At 37.9% G+C, this 23,090-nt stretch overlaps 1 protein-coding gene across 6 annotated transcripts in view; it reads right to left on the minus strand.

The window, feature by feature from the left end:
• Positions 1–21,445, minus strand: part of MUSK (muscle associated receptor tyrosine kinase) — an 87,256-nt gene extending 65,811 nt beyond the window's left edge. For all 6 annotated transcript variants that reach the window (XM_035016085.1, XM_035016090.1, XM_035016089.1 and 3 more), the window contains exons 1-5: positions 21,364–21,445; positions 12,074–12,200; positions 7,417–7,568; positions 2,649–2,776; positions 1,621–1,762 (exon numbers count right to left, since the gene is read on the minus strand). In XM_035016085.1, coding sequence (XP_034871976.1) covers positions 1,621–1,762; positions 2,649–2,776; positions 7,417–7,568; positions 12,074–12,200; positions 21,364–21,442 — 628 coding nt within the window. In that variant the 5' untranslated portion in view covers positions 21,443–21,445. The remainder of the gene's footprint in view (positions 1–1,620; positions 1,763–2,648; positions 2,777–7,416; positions 7,569–12,073; positions 12,201–21,363) is intronic.
• Positions 21,446–23,090: the final 1,645 nt, after the last annotated feature.

Genomic DNA, 23,090 nt, shown 5'->3' on the forward strand with positions numbered 1-23,090 from the left:
TGGACTCCAACTAATTGTGATTTGTGTTCATTTTCTCTAGTCAGTGTTAAAGCAAATATTTTCAATATCTATGAAGACAGTGACCTATAAACTATCAGCATTCTGTATTATAATACAGAGAGCTTATATTTAATATCTTGAAGAGGAAAATCTTTATGATATTATGTACAAGTGGATAACATTCATTCTGTATTATTCCATGTACAGTTCAAGGAAACACTGAATCCAGGCAGATAGTCAGTGTCCGAATGTGTGATTGAGTGCGTTTGTATGTTTGTTTTTCACTCAGTAAGTCCCATCAACTGGGTATTGCATACTGAGCTTTAAATGCCATTGCTAATGCAGAAAATACTAAATTATAGCAACTATGCTGAAAATATATCTTTTTTTTTTTTTTACATCTGACAGCCATTATTCCCATCAACTTCTTTCTTTTCTCTGAGGAGTTAATAGAGATTCTATGAGCAACTGATGCAATGACGTAATAAAGATGTTACGTTAGAAGCAGATGTAGGAAAGGAGATTATTAATGTTATGAGAGGAAGGCCTGCCTAGGAAATAAAAATAATCTAAAAGGAGCTAATAAAAAACTATATGATTGAGAAGGAAGAGATGTGGGCTTAAGTGAGTAGGATGGAGTCAAAGTACGCTATGGGGAACTCCCGAAGTCTCTCCCAATTGAACTATAATGTGGGCCAGTGTGAGAAAGCCCAAATACTTTATCAATCAGATAAGAGAAAAGCAGAAAAATAGGTGATGATTCTTATAGTCAACAGTTATTGTTTACAAAGGGCCAGGCCCTCTGCTAGCTACCTGTCAACACCTTACCTCACTGAATACTCGTAACAAATCCCACTTTTCAGATGAGAGAACTGGGAGCCAGAGAGATTAATTCTACAGCATAGAACAGGAAGAGCTGGAAAGAGTTTTGTACTTAGTTTGCTCACCGAGCACAGGCATGCTGGTAGTTTCTATTTTTAAGCAAAATGTGATGTGATTTTAGATCAAGAAGGATCTGACAGTCAAATGGGTAGAACACCTTGCCCTATCTGGATTCTGAATTCTCAGTGAAGACCTTTACAACTAGCTGCTGAATTGGTTGACTTTAAAAGAAGATTTTAAAAAATGAAAAGTATTTTGACAATGTAACTCACAGAACTAGGAATATTTTTATTAATTAATAAATATTTTAGTTATACATTTTGAGTCAGTATTTTATTTTTCTCAACCCTTTGTGATAGAATACAATCTGAAAAAAGTTACTGAAAAAGAAAAAATGAGGGTTTTCAAATTTTATAAGCAAGGAAGAATTGTCTAAGCCAAATAGAAGTTCTGAACTGGTGTCTTACTGTATTACTATTTTAGTGAATTTAGTCTGTTTTGGTCAAAATTACCAGTGATTGTGGGCAATAGATGGAATATGACCTATTATACTAGGGCACACTTCTTTCTCTTCTTAATTTTTCTTTTCAGAGTTTTGACCTTGTGCTTTAGTATCTGGAACAGTTAAGGGAACTAGTCTACCCACATGTCTGCCTCTGCAAGCTAATGTCCAGCCTTCACAGTAGAACATGAGGCCCTTCTAATAGCACCGTAATGGGAAGGAATGCAACTCCTTACCCTCAACTTCCAGCTTCACCAATTTGGAATATGCCGTCCCGAGGCTGTTTTTTGCCACACATCGATAATGTCCTGCATCTTCCTTTTGCACATTGTGAATCCTTAAACTCCCAGATTCAAGAACTGCAATGCGGGAATTTTCCTGCCAAGGATAGGGACATGATTTTTAAAACGTCCATGGCTTTATCAAGATATCATTGCCTTACTTCATCAGGTCATCATCATCGCTGCTATCATCAAAAATATCATTTATAGATTATCATATAGATTATCATAAACAAAATTATTTGTTTTATTTTAAATAAAACAAAGCTAATCAATATTATACTTCATTTCAGTTAATTGACATATATCAACACCTACATATTCTCTGTGGAATATTCTGAGCATAGTAAGATGAGAAACCTCACTGAGTTCACAGTTAGTAGGTGACAGTGATGATGCAGTGTAATCAATTACCAGTAAATGTAGGTATGAGATACAAAAGCAATATAAAATAAGCATGCACATAATAGATTTTTAATTTGACTGTTCTGTGACTGAGGTATTTGTCAGGGAGTTTGTTCACCAGTGTTGATGTTTGTGCTCTAACTTGACTCCAGAGTTCTCATTCCTTGCCTTCCAAACCTCCTTTCCCACTCTCCTCCCAGAAACTGTTTGTTGGGTCTAAGACCTGGATTTTAGTTTTATCTTTTTTATCTCCCGTGTCTCAAAGATCCAGTGTCAGAAAATAAAATGGTTCTACTAACCAACCAATTGACAAAGAAACACTCTAGCTTTGCTTTTGCTTTTCTTCCTTTTTCATCCCTATAAAGAACAACTGGTTCCCATCTTTTCTTCCCTAGCCAACCCCAACCAGAATGCCTTGTAGTTGGTGTGTATGGGAAGAGGAATATTTAAGTTTGGTTAAAATGTTATATAAGGGAACAATTTTATACTAGAAATTTGTGATCATGTAACTGACTTTGCAAAGATTTGTTGTATTTGAAAACAAGTTGTATAGACAAGTTTTCATAATAATCACTTACCCTGAGTGCACCGTCCCCCTTAATCCACGACACTGATGGTTTGGGATTGCCCATTGTAGTACATGGTAGAACTGCCTTTAATCCTTCTATTATTTTTACATTTATGGGAGGACGAGTTATTTTTGGCTCTAAAGGGAAACAAAAATTCAAAATTAAAAAGGCAATATGGCTGCATTAAACTTTTTCTTTTCTATTTAAGTCTAAATATTCACTTTAAGAATAATTTATTACATTACAGGATTTACCAAATGCTAAGACAGGTGTTGAGTGGATATCAAACAGAAATAATTTTTCAAAGTTTAGGTTATCTCTGTTTTATTCATATCTTATTTGAAAAACACAAATTCATGAAACATATTAGGAGTTTGAAGTCATAGTATTCTTCACTTTAAAAGATAGTTAATGAAAAGTTGATTAAAATAAACTGTCACGGTAACAATTCAACATCATTTAATTCATACCAACAGACACAAAAACATTTAAGAGATATTTGATCTATTTTTTATATAACTCTGAGTTATGCTTTCCCTTTCCCTTTAGTCTCACTTTGACTCTTAAATTTGGTGATTAAGAATTAGATACATTTATCCTCTAGAAAGTAAACTAGACGTTATTGTATCAGTAATTGGAGAAATTCTGTCATACAATTTAGAGTAACTGTACTCTGTGAAGCAAACTTTATAATTTACTGTTCTGTGAAATGCTTTTAAATTAATTCTGTCAGAAGAAATAGTTTATGCCGGCTATTGTTTATTCTCCAATAGTAAGCTTTCAGAGGAAGTTATTAAATCTAATGTATAGAAGAATTGACAAGTTCAGGAAGTCTGTTATTTTACTACTTGAAACATTCATAAATAATGAAAACTACATTTATTTCCTTAGGAATCTCATGTTACAGATACAAAACAGAGACCTGTCTTTGCAGGAGAGACTACTGAGAAATGGATACATTTTATTTCTTTCAGGTCGTGTGCTAAAATCAGTGTGTTACTTTGACGGAGAAAAGCGTGAAATAAGGACGTTTTCCTTCCACTTTAATTGTGCATGTGGCGGTTAGTGGTGGTTGGGAGTGATATTTGCAAAGACTGCATGGTCTTCTGATGTTTAATCTAGGCAATTATTGCCATTTAGAGTTGGTATGATCTTGGATTATGGCAAAATTACAAGTCAGGCTTTAAACATATTATAGGAAAATATTAACTTTGTCACTTTGCCCACTATCTAAATTACACAAATCTCCTCATCAACAACAGTGAACACCTACATTTAGATGATGGCCAGGCACCTCAGTTGTGAGTTGGGTTATCATACAGCTGCTGGCAAAAGCTTAGCTTAAGAGTTGATATTCCTATGACCTAGGCCAAGAGAGTGTTATCCATTCCTTCCCTTGGGTTCCTTGAACTGATCCCTATGCCAAATGTCTTAAGCAAATAACTTTTGTTTAAAGCAAATGACTTCTGTCTTCTCAGTGAAATAGATGTCTTGGTCATCTGTTGGGTGAGAGGTGAGGAGAACTCTTGTGGGAACTTGAAGCTAAAGTGATGTGGGAATGAGTTAAGCATTGATGTTGAGTCATGGATTCCCCACTGTAAGGGAAGACTCTTCAGGTGGAGCCATGACCACTGGCCCATCTGAGCTGGCCATCATGTTAAAGTGGGATGCTGGAAGCATCATGCTATGCCAGCATGGAACCCTTAGTTGATGGACCTCTTGGGGGAGGGAGCTCCTGGGAGAGATTCGAGGGTAGTGGAGTAGTGATGGAGGCCAGGGTCTTGGGGGTCTCAGGAAGGAGTTCTCTACCAAGCAGTGTGGGAGCATTCCAAAATGTTAGCAATTGGGATGGCCAAACCTGTGTATACCCACATGACTGGGTGAGCTTTCCTAAGGAGAATGTGGAGAAAAGAAGAGAAGACTCAGGATAGATCCAAAATAAAGAACATTTAGTGCCAGAGAGAATATGAGAAATGTTCAAAGGAAAGGTAGCCCCACAAAATAGTGAAATACTTATATGTGCTCTGTCTTCAGAATCAAGCCTTCATTATTTAGCAAAGGAGAACATTCAGGTTTCCTTACTTGATTTCCTCACTGCCCATATGCTGAAAGAAAGCTTTCTTGTGGGTACACCCCTACCCACTCACAGAACCCCAGACCAGCTTCCACACAATGTCCCACTAGCCCCGCTACATCCCTATTCTAATGATTGTAGGACTTCATTTGTAAGTACTATCAAACATAAAAGATGAGTAGATGTTTGAGAAAAAACATGAACATGGAAAAAAAGGAACCAAAAGGAAATCAAAACTTAATCATGAAGAGAACAGAAAGCAAGAAAAGGAAGATTATTAAAAAAAAAAAAAAAGCATTAGTTGGGGTACCTGAGTGACTCAGTTAAGCGTCTGCCTTTGGCTCAGGTCATAATCTCAGGGTCTTGGGATTGAGCCCTGCGTTGGGCTCCCCACTCAACAGGAGTCTGCTTCTCCCTCTCCCTCTGTCCCTCCCTTCTGCTTATGCTCTCTTTCTCTCAAATAAAATAAAATAAAATCTTAAAAAAATAAAATAATAAAAATACATTAGTGATATCCTTATAGAGGCTTGAGCAAATATTGCATCATAAAACACAGAGTTTGCTTTGGAAAAAAAAAAGGAGCAGAGAAGTAATTCCTAGAAATTAAAAATACGGGTTTTTAAGATCAAAGTACTCAGTATTAGGGCAGAATAGTAGAATGGTCATCTTGAAGACTTGAGTTCATGATATGGAAGGAAAAGTTAAATAAATCTCCAAGAAGGTAGAAAAAGTATGAGAAAATATTAGGGTCATGAAAAATGAAAAAAAAAAGATCTAACATTTGTTAATTAAAAGTTTAAGAATTAGATAAAATGAAGAGGAAGAAAAATAGAAAAAAGTAGATCTCAAAAAATTAAAAAAAAAAAAAGAAAAAAGTAGATCTCATTTTGAAAAAAAAAAAAACTTTTCTTTCAGATTCAAAAAACAAAAGGCCCACCTAACACTAAGTAGGAATAATAAAAGAAAACCACACCTAACATATTCTTATGAATTTGAGAAATTTATGAATTCTAGAAATGAAGAGAAAATACTAAAATTTTAAAAAAAGATAAACACTAGACTTACCTACAGGAATAAGAAAAAGATTTCTCAGCTGCAGCGTGGAATGTCATACGACAGTGAATAATTGTTTAATAAAAGCTAAGGGAAGAGCCTTTTTAAACTCTCGTCTGTACCTAGACAAATTATTATCCAGGAATAAAGGCAAAGTAAAGACTTCAGTGTTGCAAAGATTCAGAAAATGCATCCTTAGATTTTATACAATCACATGCTCACACTTTGAAAAGAAGGAGCGAATGACTTCCTTCAGCAAAACAATGACCACAAAGTAGAAAAGTAAAAGATAAAAGAAATAGTGATGACAATCAGAGCTAACAACATAACTTGCAATAAAAAAGTTCCCAGGTGGAACAGGACCCCACTGATTTTGTATGGCACCCGCATGTTGTGATTTTTGCCATCAGCAGTGTGGTGTCAGAAGAAAATAAAGGTTACATTATGACAAGGTGGACAGTCTACAAGCAGCTAGGGCTTCCAGCACAGGAGGTCATGAGATTTGAGGGTGCTGGTAAGAGTGCTGGATGATAGAACACCAGGGAGGAGAGAAAGCCCAGTGGAGAGAGAACTGAGGAAGTCCCGATTGGGCGTCAGTGGGTGGGAGAATGGAGGAGTCAAGGGCAGGAGAACGTGAGCACGCTGGTGATGGCAGTATAGTGGGAGTAAGGGAGTGAGAGAGCTGGACTCTGTTCTTAGCTGAGGAAGAGACAGAGTTTGTGCCTTCTCTCTGGAGGCACATGATGAGTGTGGGAAAGTGTTTTCTTCATGGGACAGAGTGAGAAATAGAAGTGTCCATGTTCAGAGTATGACATACTGGAGCTTACAATTTTAAATACAGATCATTTCCTGGGGGTGACAAGGTCATTGATGGGGTTGACTGATAAACAGTTAAGGCAGATATCACTGGACTTGTAGAGATCAGGAGTTGTAAGGATGAAATGGCTAGAGGCTGTTTCATGGTTGTTCAAATCCCTTAGGATGGTGGCAGGAGTAGGGATGGTTAGAAAGATAATGAATCTGGAATCAAAGTCTTTGGTAGATGTTGGAGGGGCAGGAGGGGAGTGCCTAGAAGTGAGTAGGTGACTTGAATAGATGTACAGGAGAGAATGGTCAGAATGGCACATGTCCTCATGAGAGGAAAGATCTTGCACAGCAGTAATGGCTTGAAAGGGGGCTAGGGGTCCTTGCTAGCCTTGTAGACAGGAAAAGTGGGGAAAAATAAACAGCCTCCAGTGAAGCAGAAAAGCCACTCAAGTTTGAAAAGTCATCCAAGAAAATCAAGTTTGAAATAAGGCAAAAGGATAGAAGTGTCTGCAAAGAGGTTAGAGATAGAAAGTGCATCTGGTTGGAACTGTTTTAAAGGTGCAGGGAGAAGATTTGAGAGGGAGGTTGCCTGGTGGCAGAAGGCAGGATGGAGCAGAAAGCACTGTGGACAGGCAAGAAAACAGGAGAGGCTAGAGAACTGGGCTTGCCTGTAGTTGAGGACAGGAATACAAGGTGTAGAATTCACTGCCTCAAGGTTGTGTTTTGGACTTGAACTTGGCTGGCTGCTGAACCTCCAGGTGTGCAGGAGGCTCTATTTACTGCCTCCTCCGGGGTATACCAGGTCAGCTTTAACATCACGAGCAGAGGCTCTCTCCCACTCACTCATCTTCACTTGCAGAGCCCCACAGCTCTCCACGGCGCCCCCCACGCCATTGTTCGCTGTGCAACAGTAGATGCCATCATCACTGTCTTCTACGCTCAGGATGGTGAGGAGCTGCCCGTTCTCTCGAATGCTGTACCGGGTGTCAAAGAGCCTGCAGGTCACAGACAGCAATGGCAGGTTAGGACCTCCTGTGTGATGTTTTTCAGCTATGATTAACTAATCAAAACAGATGACTTGGCAATGGAGGAAGCAGATTAAAAGCAAAAGGAAAGTTGAATGAGTTCTGAATAATAACCTTAGTTGGTAATTTAAAGCCAACATTGCATTCTAATCTTCCGTAGACTCCAATAATCAAAGCACCACTGAGTCCCTCCAGAATGCTTTCAAAAGGTGATGTCTATTGATAAGTCCAGACGTAAAGTTTACTTTATTCAGGAAAGTATATTATTACCAAGACATATGAGTTTTCTCCCCGTAATTACTGGAAAGTAGCAGCCAGGGAATGAATACACACACATAATTGTGACTAGCGGGAAGGACTAAATATTTATAGAAGTAACTAACAATTAACTGAGCATTTGTTTATTAAACAAGTATTTGTTGAGTGCCTGACAAGTGCCAAGCACAGTTCTAGTTCCTTGGAATATATAAGGAAGCAAAACTGCTTCAAACTGTAAAAATAGATGTTTTACATACATTATCTCATTAAATTACATGTTGTTTGTTGAGAAGGGAATTGGGGAAACAGAAAAATGTGAGGGGAAGCATCAACATAAAAGTAGGTTTTATGGCCAAATAAAGATTCTTTATGCAAAATGTATACATTAGGCAGAAAAATGTTCCCCTCAAAATCCATGTCTTAATCCCCAGGACCCATGAATATGTTACCTTACAGGGCAAAAGGGATTTTATAGATACCAAGGGTCTTAAAATAGAGTATCATGGCTTGTGCACTTTGGCCCAATATAATCATGATGGTCCTTGAAAGATGGTAGAGGGAACCCAAAGAATGAGAAGAGATGCAACAGTGGTGGTAGAGGGCAGAGGGATGGAATTGCTGGCTTTGAAAGTGGTGGAAGGGGCCAGGGAAGGCAGGTAGCCCTCTCGAAGCTGGGGAAGGCAAGAAATCAGATTCTTCTCTGGTGCCACCAGGAAGAATGCAGCTCTGTCAACACCTGGATTTTAGCCCAGAGAGACCTATTTCAGACTTCTGACTCCCAAAACTGTAAAATAACGAATCTCTATTATTTTAAGCCACTAAGGTTTTGGTCATTTGTTACAGTAGAAATAGGGAACTAATGTGAAAACAAAAAATGGGAAAGGAAGTGGATTCTTGATGTTCTAATCTCAACAGGTGACTACCATTGTATACTGATCTTGAAGAGAAACCAAAAGATGTATGGTAGATTTTGGTCTAATGTGACTAAGGATAGTGTAATCACTGGGTAGTTCACTAACTCACAATAAATAATTATGGCAAGCCATGAGACTCACTCACATGTAATTTTGTTGATTTTGTTTTGTTTTGCTCTGTGTAAGTGTTCATGGAAAAATATGAACATTGGAATATTTTACAGATGTACCTGTGGACCAAGAGTCTAGCCACTCTGTGAAATATAAAGTGTTCAATATTTATAAGCTCTTGCATCATTGTTGCTTAATTAGAGTAAATTGCTTGTGGATTGTGAGGAATATTCAAGTATTTATAATTTTTAAAATAGAATTTTTTAGAACACTTTTAGATTTATAGAAAAATTGAAAAGATAGTACTTTCCGTATACCTCCCTCATGAGTCTCCTCTATTGTGAACATCTTAGATTAGTGTGGTATATTTGTTATAATTAATGAACCAATATTGATACAGTATTAACAAGTTTCTGTAAGTCTTAGTTTATTCAGGTTTGCTTAGTTTTTACCTAATGTCTTTGTCTGTTCCATGATGTCATTCAGGTCACTGCATTACATTTATTTGTCATATCTCCTTAGGCTTTTTTTTACTGTGACAGTTTCTAAGACTTTCCTTGTTTTTGATGACGTGAAGTATTTTGTAGGACGCCCCTCTGCTGGACTTTGCCTTATGTTTTTATCATGATAAAACTGGGTTTATGGCTTTTGGGAGGAAGATCACAAAAGCAGAGTGCCACATCACATCATAGCAAGGGTATGCTATCAATGTCATTTTTCACTGTTGCTATTGACCTTGATCACCTGGCTGAGGTAGTGCTTTTCAAGTTTCTTCTGTGTCCAGGTATTCATTATTCCTCAAAGGGCACTGGAATATATTTTCAAAATGTAGTTTCTTCCTATTTCACAGATTCTTTGACTATCAACTAACTATTCAAACCTATAGCTCCATTTACTTCTTATTTATTTGTAACATTTTTGTCTTATAGTAAAGGGAAGATTCAGATGTATTAAGTGATTTTATTCATAGTATTACAAGCCAAATTAACATGAGCTTATATTATTTATATATAAATAAATATATATGAATAAATATATAATATATGTTATATATAATATAATTATATATATTATAATGCTGATTTTCTTTGTGTAATTAAAAAAAAAACTCTTTCATTTCTTCATCTCCTTATAATGTTGAGAGATAAACACACGAGAGGATCACAGGGCCATATTTTTCAAAGCTATTTATGATGCAGGCATCAAACTTCCTTCCCAGACAAGTTAGAGGGCTGTGGTGGGGAGAGTAGTCTTTGAACATTGACCTTTGAATACTGAATGTTGACTCTCTAACAACTATTATAATTTCAAAGTAGGGAAGGGTATAAATATGTGAAGATATATGCAACAGCTGTAATGTAATACAAAGCTATCTAGCTTCCATGATAACTTCACAAGTTCTTTTATGACTACTGTGATTCATGATCCATATTTACAATGAAGTTTTTCTGTATTATTTAAAGACATTATTTTATTTATTTTACTATAGAAGACAAAGACATAAATAATAGATAAAACTCATGAAAATGTGGAGCATGTAAAACGTAAGCTAATAGCTTAGGAGATATTGGCACAATGACTCATGTTAGAGGAAGACAGGAGAGTGACTTGTGAAACACAGGGAAAGCTGATAAGGTGTGTTGAATATAGGCAGTAAATAAAATAGCAACCTGCCAAAGATTGATAGAAATAGAAAATATGATGGAACAAAGAAGATTATGGCTTCGAGTAGAAAGGGATGGAAAGACAAGTTTATAATCATGCCACCTCTAGACTGACAGCTCTGTCATCCCTAAATCAACCACCCATTGGTGACATAAAATGTGGTCCCTTGGGGCACCTGGGTGGCTCAGTTAGTTGGGTGTTTGAGTCTTGATTTCAGCTCAGGTCACGATCTTGGCATTGTGGGATTGAGCCCCATGTCAGGCTCTGAGTGCCGGGCATGGAGCCTGCTTTAGATTCTCTTTCTCCCTCTGCCCCTCCCTGCTCGCTCACTTTTTCTCTCTCTCAAAAAATAAATATGTGGTCCCTTTATGGTCCCATGAACTCTACCCAAGAAACACACTTAAAATCCATGGCTGTTCAGCAGGCTCATTGGCAAGCTAGAGTCATGGCCAAATGTGCTTACATCTTTCCAACAGAGCAAGGATATGTTATTAGCTTCAGGCACCTTCCATCTGTGGCTCAGACTCCATACTGGTCTTTATAAGAACACTGCAGTGGGGAAGTCTGAGGCACAAGAGAGACTGGACATAGAAACACTGAGTGAACCAAGGTTCCTAAGTACATTAATTTATCCCATTTCTTTCTCCTTGTCTCTGTATATTTTATATTTTTTAAAATTTTATTTTATTTTAAATGGATTTGGTCAACTGTATTTCAAGCATCTTATTTTGAGCCTTTTTATCACAGCACTTTGGGAATAGCTTGCCTGGGAGACAACCTGAAGGTGACCACAGCACAGGGTAATTTCCCACATTACAACATGTGTCATAGAAGGAAACACTAAATTTCATTAGGGTTTAGTGCAAATAAAGACGTAACTTTTCCTCATGCAAGTTCATGGACCTCCATCTGTGGCTACCAGTATAAGCACTCTGGCCCTAGTGCAAAGCTGTATTGCCTGCTGGGAAGCCAGGTTCCCTGCCTTACAGATTTTTTTACAGTGTTTTTGATCAGATAACTATTGTAAATGAGGAAAAGAGAGCATGACCTTTTCGCGTCAAGTGAGAATTTTATCTGTTGGAGAGGCTGCCTCATTATATATCAGGAACCCCTTCTGACTTTCAAAAGAAAAAGTTACGGTGACCTAGAGGTCAGGTTCCTAGACAACATACTTTACCTGATTGGGGTAGTAGAAGTAGAGGAGAGAAGTCTGGTCCCTGTTAATTCCCCAGCATGTCCTGAAACATGTGCTCTGTGCCCCCAGACTGAGGATGTCATGGTATTTTCTAATGGCGTCCTGGAAATAGCCCACATGTCCCCATGTCAGCGAAGTCTCGGTTTTGCTTTGGGCAATTCTCTTAACCTCACTGACATTCAGATCTTACATTTATAAAATGAGGACATTTGCATTTTTCATATTCTAGAAGGTGAGCTTTTGTACTACCAAGAGCTGTGATTCCATTTATGACAAAGTTAAATTGCAAGGCAGCAGTGGGTATTCTTAACAGAAAAAGGCAGAATACATACTTAATGAGAATTTTATTTCTGGTCCAAGAAATTTCAGGCTGGGGATAGGATTCCACTGCACACATGAAAGTAGCCACTTCTTCAACTAAGGCATCCACTGTTTCCAGAGGAGTAGTGATGACAGGAGCTACAAGGAGAGGAGACATCAGGTGAGAACACCCTAGAATGCTGTTTACTAATCCTCTGTGAGCAGTCAGAGGCAACCACGTACCTGAATGAGAATTATATTTCCCTGTAGCAGAAAGTTGCCAAAAGGAAGGAAGATCTTATGTAGAGAATTTTGTTTCTACTTCAAACTAGGCGTTTGAGAATCAAAAGAGAAGGCTCTCAGGAGAGTAGGAATTTATTTTATATAAGTAGGGGCAGATCCAGGTTTTGTGAAGCCCAAAGTTATGTAATTTGGGTACACACCTTAAGGAAAATAATATAAAATTATACATACAATATATCTGTGGCCACCCAACACAAATCAACTTGAAGGGAAGTGTGACAAAAGGGAATCAGAGTGGAAAGAGGTCGTAACAATTGTTTAAAGACAATTTTTTCCAAATTTCATAATAATATATGTTCATATGAGCACATTGCTAGAGCCCACTGAGGGTTTTAAAAGACTTTGTAGCTCAAGCTTCATCAGATTTACAAAGAATTCCGATCTGTATGTGAGTAAATTAGGAAAAGAATATGTAAAAAGACAAAATATCCAAATAAAAAATGGGCAAAGATCCGAATAGACATTTCTTCAAAGAGTTTGTATAAATTTCACTTGTGTTGGAGACGTAAGCATGTGAAAAGATGCTCAATATCATTAGCTGTTAAGGAAATGCAAACCAAAACCACAGTTAGATACCACTTGACATCCACAACATTCCACTTACTTGGCGAGGAGGTGGAAAAATTAGAACCCTTGCACATTGCTAGTGGGGATGTAAAATGGTGCAGCTGTTGTGGAAAACAATATGGTGGCTCCTCAAAAAATTAAGCCTAAGATTACCATATGATCCAGCAGTTCCACTTCTGGATATATACCCAAAAGTATTGAAAGCAGGGACTCAGATATTTATACAACTGTGTTCATAGCAGTGTTATTCACAATAGCCAAAAGGTGGAAGCAACCCAAGTGTCTACCAACAGATTAATGGGTCAACAAAATGGGTATATCTGAACCATGGAATATTATTTGACAGTAAAAAGGAATGAAGTACCAATATTTACCACAACATGGATGAACCTTGGAAACAGTAAGCTAAGTGAAAGAAGCCAGCCACAAGAACAACATACTGTATGATTCCATTTATATGAAATGTCCAGATGGGCCATTCTGTAGTCAGAAAATGCATTAGTGACTGCCTAGGACCGGGGTGGGGGAGAATGGAGGGGTTAGGGGGTGATCAGTGCCTAAAGGACACAGGATTTCTTGTAGGTGTGATGAAAATGTTCTCAGCTTGATTTTGATGATAAACGCACAACTCTGTGAATTGTATACTTTAGGTGGGTAAGGTGGGTGGTATGTGAGTTATATCCCAAAGCTGGTTTTGTTTTTGTTTTTGTGTTTTGTTGTTGTTTTGTTTGTGTGTGTATGTGCCTCTGTGTGTGCGTGTGTGTGTGTGTGTGTTCCACGAAAAGAAAGACAACAGGAGGAGAGGCTGGGACATGGTCCTCTCTCTTCCTGTCCCTCTATGAAATGAGGGTCACTTGGATTATAAGAGTTAGGAGGACAAAGAAGTTAAGAAGGAAGAGAGCAGGTTGGGAGTGGGATGCACCCCTCTTTAATGGTTAAGGAAACCTGTGAATCCACCAAAGCAAACGGGGTGGGGTCCTGGGCATCTCAAGGGCTGGATGGTGTGGCAAAATGCCAACACCTGTATTTGGGTGGGTCTGGAAATCTACCCCATTGCATAATCTTATTTAAAATAATTATCATTACCACTTTGTTATGATTATTATTATTTAGCAGAGATTTATTTACTGTTTTCCATGTAGCAAGTACCAGGTTCACTAGAAGCAACAAAGATGTGTAAAACCCATCTCTGCCACAATCTAGATAATGAGGATGGATAGATAAATAAAACGATCAGTTAAGTAGTCTGTTATGCCTGCTCTCCTGGCACAATTATTGATAGTGCCCTCTACTCCAAAAGTGCCTGACTTTGGACAATAAATTATATGGTCATTTTAGTTAAAATGCAAGGTACACATGACAGCCAAGTAAGTGGTGTGAACAATATTTTAGCTGGAGGGTAGGGGGTGACAGCTTCATGAAAACAAACTGGCACATTGGCCATAAAACATGCATCCACTATCTAAACGAACCTTCTTTTTTCAGTAAACTCAGAGACAAACTCATGGGCCGAGAGTAAGGGAACACGGTGCTTTCGAGTGTCCCATGAGGCCCACATCTTCCTCCTTAATGGTGTTATTTTCTTAAGATCCAGTTTAAGCAGCATCTTCTCCCAATTTCCCAGACTTGCTAGACAGAGCCAAATGCCCTTTTTCTGAACCTTAGGTCATCCTGCAAATGTCACTCTTATAGCACTTGTCACAGGGGTGCGATTAAAATGATCTGTTTATGTCTTTGTCCCATACTTAATTGTAAAAATCTTGAGCTTTGGGGCCAGGGACCATGTCTTAGACCTTTTTCTATCCCCAGGGTTAGCACACTGACTGATGTGATGTTTAAATGAACTGTATCTCCGAGGCCTTTATAAAAGGCATATATTTTTTTAAAGGTGGGAAGAGAATAGCTGAAATAAGACAGCAGAATTTTTAGGTGAAATGACATCTTTTTTACATAGGCATGAAGGTTCCCATGGATGAAATAAGATATCAACTGTATAGTAATACAGATATTAAGAAATAAAAAGTGAATATTTATTAAATTTGTTGGATGCAGATAATGATGGGCCCAAAGGTGAATTGATAATATTGAATGCTTTCATTGTTTATTTATTTTTTATTTTTTTAATTTAAATTCAATTAGCCAACATATAGTACATCATTAGTGTTTGATATAGTGTTCAACGATTCATTAGTTGCATATAACACCCAGTGCTCATCCGATCACGTGTCCTCCTTAATGCCCATCCCCCGACGACCCCATTTCCCCCACTGAATGCTTTCACTGTTTAAAAGGAAAGACTATTGAGCGGCCCAAAGAATGAGAGGCGCTAGCATAGGGCTCAAGTTCAGATCCCTGTTCTGTCACTTCCCGCTCCAAGTCACTCAGCCAGGGCCTCGGCATCTTTGGCTGTAGATGGAGAGGATAATAAAACCACCACAGAGGCTCGTCAGGAGGGTTCATTAAATGAATATATGTGAAGCATTCAAAATTGGCCTTTGCCCATATGGAACACTGTGTGTTACTTGATTTGGTAATTTAGAAACAGAAGCCTGAACAGTTCAGTGGTTCTCCTGGTCTCTGGATGACCAAATTTACCATTAATATTTACATCTGGGACTCTATCCCAAGGAAATAATCTCAAGATGGAAAGGCACATTAGATGACCTTCGCTGTACAAAACAGATTAATCGTCCTAAATTGTACTAATCATGCTGAAGTGGAAGAAAGTTTCGGCACCCAGTTCTGCCTTCTAGCTGGGGTCTGCTGGAGCTGGTTGGTACTGGCTTGCTTGACAGAGCCTTGTGCTAATTTTTCCAGAATTTTGTGAGACAACTGTTAAATAGAGCCATTATTAAAAACTAAATTATATAAATTTAGGTGACAGAGGGTGGCTACGCTTGTGACAGGCAGAGCATAACATATAGAGAAGTTGAATCACTCTGTTGTACACCTGAAACTAACGTTAACATTGGGTGTCAACTCTACTCGTTAACAAATTGAAATAAAAAATTTATAATTAAATAAATCATGTCAAAAACAAAATAATAATACTCAAAATGGATCACTTCCTAATTATTTTACTACACTGCACTATTATCTACGCTCTTGAAGTAATTTACATCCAATGTATCTGTATAATAGAAATAGTATATAAAGGCATGCTACTGCACATCTCTTTCCAATTCAGTATTCGTCGTTAGCTTGAAATCAACTGTGGTTGGAATATTTACACTACAGGAATCAACAAATGCAACAGATGAGGGCCTTTTTTTTGTCTCAGGGAGGTGGATATTAAACATATATCAGCAACTCTTGTCTAAACAGTGTATTATTTACACAGTCACTGCAAATGGTATTTTAAAGAGTATAGATAATAGAATATGCTCATGCATTCATGTTAAGTAGAAGTGGCAGGTAGCAGAATTGTATAAACAGTTTTTTATGATACATAGGAAAAAAATGGAAGAAAATATACCAATACATTAGTAGTCTTGGAAGTTGGGATGATTTTTTTCTATTGTAAGCTTTTCTATATTTTATATTTTCAGAATCATTCTTCATGGCCATGTATTATTATAAAATAAACTTGATTCATTAGTTTCTTCTCACTTGATACTTCCAAAGTGACAGAGGTAATAGACATACTATTAATACTTTTACAAACTGTTGAGATAAATTAAAATCAAGGAAGTAAATGTTACAATGTCTTGACATTTATGGAGACATACATGAGGTGTTACAAAGAACTTTATTAGATTAACACCTTCCCATCATGTACAGTGGCATGGCAGTCTTGGGTCAAGTTTGACTCTGTTTTTTAATAATTTTAGCATCCAATATCAAGAACCTGCCATGGGCCATGCATTATACTTTTCATTCATTATCTCATTTATCACAACAAACATAAAGGTAGATACTATTATTATTCTCATTTGCAGATGAGGAATGGGGGCTAAGAATGGTTAAATAACTTGTCTAAACATAATGAAAGTAGGAAGTTATAGAGCTGAACTTCAAGGTGAAGGTTGGTTTAAAGTTCCTATCTTTTAACACTAAGCTATTCCATGTCTTCAGCCTAATACTACTCACAGACAGAGGAAAAAATAAGATTTACATTAATATCAATTTGTATAGGCAGGATATAATTGGTTAAGTTCACTTTACCCATCTTTCAAAATTATCCAAACAAATCCACTTTCAAATCGTTACAGACAAAATCACATCGTTGTATTTAATGATATTTGTTGACTCAGCAGACTGTCTCCTGTTTACTTTCATTCTCTTATTCAGCTTTCATCTCAGCCGGAGTCTGTTTAAACTAGGGCACTATTTCTTCCCTCAATCCAAGGACCACATGAATAACAAATACATGAAAATGAGCACAACATTTTCCTGTACCCAAAGAGTAGCTTAACTTGAATCCTAGCTGCTTGATGAGAAGGACATGACATTACCCTTTTATGGGCCCAACCACATGGCCATTGACATACCAGCTTCTGATTGAATAGTTGTTGATTAACACGACCAAATGACTGAGTAAACCAAGAAGCCAGGTGTTTTTGCTTCTTTCTGTTTTAAGAAAATTAGAGCTCAGACTTGGGATATATTCATGTTTTTTTTCTAATATCATGAATACAGTATTGTTTTTTCAGTATGAGAAAACACGTTTTGGTGCTGGAAATTTTTCAGATTCCCCAAAGAAAGAGGATATTCAGTATTGCTCATCATTTAGCTTAGACACTGACACATTTATTCTACTGGTGATATAATAAAATGCAAGTTATTTTTTATGATGATGCCTTTGGAGTTTGTAAACTTCATCGATAATCTCAGTCACTTATTAATGTGGTATCATTCATTCTTTATCACAGAACGCACTTTTGTCCTTGTCTTCAGGAATGGTACTGGTCACAGGCTGGTAGGAGTTAGAATGTCTGAAATTGCCTCTCCTGGGGGAATTCATTTGGGTTAAGACATAGTTTCATAGGGACCAATCTAAAATGTGCATGTTACCCAAGGATGAACATTTCCCCAGTCATTGACAGTCCTTAGCATAGTATATAATGCTATATTTTGAACACTACTCTGCACGTCTTCATTTTATGAGGAAACAGAGGCTCACAGAGACTACCTACTGTCCCTAAAAACACATGGAAAGACATTGGAGACTAGGAAAAGGAACTTGAAATTAATGTTCTCTTCCAGGCCTTAAATGTCCTCACTTCACTGCCTTCATTATTCATCCTCGACTGCACGGTGTGTTGCCACATAATCTCAGCTCCCTTACTCTCTAGTCCTTTAGCTAGACCCCGGGGAGCACCAACCTTGAACTAATCCAACCAGCTGTCCTCGCTGCTCCTATGTGCATATAGTATTGTTAGATGAAGTGAAAACAGTGGTGCAAATTAAGGCCATGACAAAGGCTCCTTCCCCAAGCCCAGTTGGGTCCTCAGCATGGCCCAAGTAGTTCTTCTGCATTCTCTGGTCTGCTCCTTTGCTCGCTTTCCCGAATGGGGCCACATCCTTCGGGTCCCTCACTTGTCCCTTTCTCCCATGATCTTAAGTCCTATTTCACTGAGAAGTTGCCTCCTACTCTGGAAATGTGGCAGAAATCTTGACATTTCTGCTCCTTCTTTCTGTTCTTTAAGGTCAGTAGTATTTAAAGCAAACACGCAATGAGTTGCTCTTTCAGTGCACGTCAATATTCATCCAGGACTCGGTGTCCTGGATTTCAGTGACAGCTGTGCCTAGTCATACGTTGAATCTGTGAATCCTGTCTTTGTATACATACGATGCAGAAGAGGAAATTACTCAAATATATCTGAAGATAGATCACTTAGACTCAGAAACCTCTAGGTATGGGAGTAAAGTGGCATTTGGACAGGAGTTCTTTGTGCGTAATAAACACACTTAGAGCTGCTTCCATGAACTCCTATACTCCTACAGACTTTAAATCCCACCACACACTTAATATTCCCTGATAAAGCACTAAATATTAGTGAAGTATGTGGTTAAGGCAAGTATTCAATGAAATGTTGGGTACTTTCATACCTGAAGGTTGGTAAATTTCTCCTACTTGTGGGTTATGATATTGAGCTCATCGTTCTAAGTATCACTAGTTGGAATGATTCAGAACAAGTGACTTTTCCCCTTGTCTTTGAACATGGGGAATCTCAAACTAAAATTAAAACAATAAACTATTAATTCTACAAAGTCTATTGTTAATTTTATTGAGGCAATGGTATATGGACAGTTAGAAAAGAATCCACTAATTACTCTTGCACTATTTAAAATCTGTCAGTCTACTTTGTAACACATTCTTGTGCAGATTTCTTGATTCATTCATGATAAAGGACTTAGGACAAAGATATCCATCTAAAAAACTCTTTTTATTCTCTGTCAAGAATAGAGAAAGTAACTATGAGATAGTTTGTGTGGAACATCTTTATTACTTTTCGTAGTATTAAAATGATAGCATATTTTTGTGGGTTCTGTGCCAGTATATTCCATGAATTCTGACAATGATGTTTATTCTCAGAGCAGGTGTGTGTAGTTAATGGATGTTTGTTCTACTAGGCCTGGTATTCTTGGCTAGGGTTGGTGTTAGGTTCATACTAGTTTAAATTTTACCATAAATACAGGAGACTGGGCAAAAATATTCTTTTAATTTTTTGATTTTATAATCTAATTATAGTAGTAAATAAGTTACAAACAAATAAATTTGGATTAATAATCTGATCATTTTATCTAAAAGCCAGAATTTTTGGCTTTGTTATCTTTATATCACCATATTTTGAATTTCTCAAACTAGAGATAGTGTGCATTTGAATTAAGGGCTTTACCTGTAAAGTCTGGAAATTATAAATCATTTCTTTCTAGAATATAAATTAGGGGTTATTTATATGGAGAGATAGGTTTTTTTTACTGTACCAAATCCTGATGTGAACCATCAAAATTAATTTTTTGCTCCTTATGAGACTGAATTTTAGTGAATTTTAGCATTTAACCATGTCATTTTTATGTAACTTTGTGGTTTAGAATAGCACAAGTAAGACTTGTCACAATCCGTATGTGTGAACATTCAGGTGCTACCTTACCGGACATCCGTTGTATGATCAGGAAGTATTAAAATAATCTGAAGCCAATGTTAAGTCTGTCTATTATTAGCTGTTTGAAAAGATCTAGATTCTTCCTTATCTGGAGATACCCTAAAGTATTTGTTGGCGATTAAACGTTTAAATACATCTGAAGATACCTTTCTGCTTGTGTAAGGTAAAGAAGGAAAACAAAACAACATGAATCTATGAAATCAGATTGTTTGTGAGGAAAGCTGTATCTCATTAGCAGTCTTGCCCTTGTGGCTCCTGGAATTCTAGTGAACCACAAAATCTAAAGCTACGTTTCCCATCTACATACAGATACTACCTTCACTTACCTACACAATACAAACGTGTTCAGTTCTTTGGGAAAGTAACATAGAGGGGAAAATAATTAATTCGAGAGTATCATAAAACACAAAATTCTTTTTACTCTAATACATTTAATCTGAAAACCCTTTAACTGATATCAGTCTTACTCATGTCTTTAAAAAAATTTTCAAAGAAGCCCTCAGTCACTTTGCAAATCACATATTTTCCTGTCTTTCTTCCTGATTTGAAATACACTCGTCTCAGTTTCATAATACACTGGCCAGAAACCATATCACTGTGGACATTCTTGCTACTGCAACAGGTGTCTGTCAGTTTCTTAAGTTGCTTTCCTTTCCCTGAGGTGGTGTTATTTCCGGTACATTCCAAAGGCTCTGAAAAAAAACTTTCACAGTCTCTTGCCAAGCCAAATCATGCCTCCAACCTCAAAGTTACTGAGAACTCATTGTCTTCAGGCTTTTATTATATAGGCAAATGGTGTGAGTCTTTCTTTAATTCCAATTTTTAGGAACTAAAATATTTACTCAGAATCTTGCAAAACTGAAACTGAAAATGGAAATGATTTTTGTTCAGAAGCAAACAATCTGGACATCTGGGAGTAGGGTTGATTATATTCCTGGCAAACCTAATGTGAGAAAGTTTTCATCATCTTTAGACCACCCTGAAGTTTGACACACACACACACAAACAAAACGGACCTTGATAACGTACAGTCTACCTGCTGATGGTTCCCTACAAGTGAGAGCTCCGCCTGGACTGGGTGGCTAAACTTGTTGTTGCAGAACTTAAGCGGGGGAGGGATGCTGGTAGAAATGAGACCATCAGGCAACTGCTTACTTGAACAGTTTTCTCCCTCTCCATACATTGTACCCCAACTTCACCAAGTAACACCCAAGCCCATCAACATACGAATCGGTTGTGTTCAGAGAGCGCGCGCGCACGCACACACACACACACACACACACACACACACACTCTCTAGAACTGTGACAAGGCAACAAGAAGACAAGATTCCTGAAACAAACCTTTTGGAAGTTTCTCAGTCCCGCTGAAGGCAACCAAAGTAAGAATATGTACCAGTGGAATGTTGACGAGCTCTCTCATGATTAATCCAGGCTCAGGCAGGAGAAAGTTCCTTCTGGACAATGCAAGCAAAATGCCCCCACAGTTTACATTTTAAAGCATAGTTGGTTACAAAAGGGTCGTCTGCTAATGACTGTTTGTGTCAGCAGCTCCACAGGCTCTAAGTATACTCGGGAATTCTCAGACTTGGCTGTAGTGATGGACACGGCCAGCTGGTGAGTATCCACTTAGGCCAGTAATGCAAGTGTAGTGCTGGAGGAACAAGGGAAAGAAAATCCCTTTAGAATCCCTTTTAAGACGGTGGCAGAAGGACAATACCAGATGCCTTTGCAACCATCACTGTATTCCCTGAGGTATAGGTTTCCTGATCTGATTCAGTTCACCACCTCTCTGCCCTCACCCCAGAACCCTGGGTGTCTCTAATCGGGCTCCTCCCCATCTCTCACCCCACCTCCTACTTCCAGCCCAATACCAATTCCTACAGATGGTACCAACTCCATGCTCCTAGATTTCTTCCCCTCCATTGATTCCAACTAGTATAACACTATCCCAAAGTCCTTTCCAGACATTCGCCCTCTCTGAAAGACAGTGACAGCGTCCTGTCTGTTCTCACCTGTGTCTTATTATCCTCTAATCTCTTCTCAGATGGACTCTCCTGCTCCAAAGCCTTCCATGGCTTCTCGCCACATGCAAACCTATTCCAGCCTCTCTAGGATGACAAAGGAGGCCTTGCTGGACTCTGCCTATCTCGCTGCCTCATCTGTTGCAATCCAAGCCTCTAGTTTAGTATTTAGCAACCTGTTGTCAATTCCCTGTGCACAGCTTTCTTCCCTCCATGAGTTGCTCATGCTGTTCTTCCCGCTTGGAGTGTTTTCCTCTTCTCTGTACCCAGTTAACATCTCAGCTTTATCATCATCCTTCCTGGGAGCCACCCCAGATCCAAAGTCCCATATCTCCCCAAAGTTGCATTGGGTTTGCCTCCTCTGGGCACGCACATATCTGTGTCTCTGTGTCCATGTCTGTGTCTATATCATGCACATCGCTGTCACTGAACTTACCACACTGCTTAAGATTTTTTGCCTTGTGTTGATGTACCCTCATTCTTTGGCTTCATGAGTCCCTGGAGTTGGCAGCTGTGGACTGTCAGCCAGTCACATTCCTTGCAGCAAGTTCTCCTAAAGGTGCAACTCCACAGCTTCCAAAACATTCTACTGTGTGAATTGCCTTTTCCCACTGAACAATCTGTCTGGGAGACTTTACCATGCTAACACATACTGCACTACCCATTATTTCTGTGGACAACAGAGTCATCTCAAGTATGGATATATGATGGTATATTTACTCCCCAGCAATGTATGGGAGGCCCCATCTCCCCACACTGTCATCAACATTTGCCTTTGAATTCTTACATTTGAATAGAGTAAAAATAGTATTTCATTGTTTTAATTTACATTTATTTCACTGAATACTGTTATTAATGAGAATTTTTCATATTTTTATTGTTACTCATTTTCCTCTTCTGTGGCTTTTGTCTATACTCTTCTTAGGTCATTTTTCTTTTTCTTATTTATAGGAGTTTTAATGTATGCTCACTATAAAAAATTTAGGTCATTTATTATATAAATTGCAAATATTTTCCATGTAGAACACCTCTACTACCTACCCATAG

The sequence above is a fragment of the Mirounga leonina genome, unplaced genomic scaffold (genome assembly GCF_011800145.1).
Source record: "Mirounga leonina isolate KUSES-001 unplaced genomic scaffold, KU_Mleo_1.0 Mir_170, whole genome shotgun sequence".
Taxonomy (NCBI): Eukaryota; Metazoa; Chordata; class Mammalia; order Carnivora; family Phocidae; genus Mirounga; species Mirounga leonina.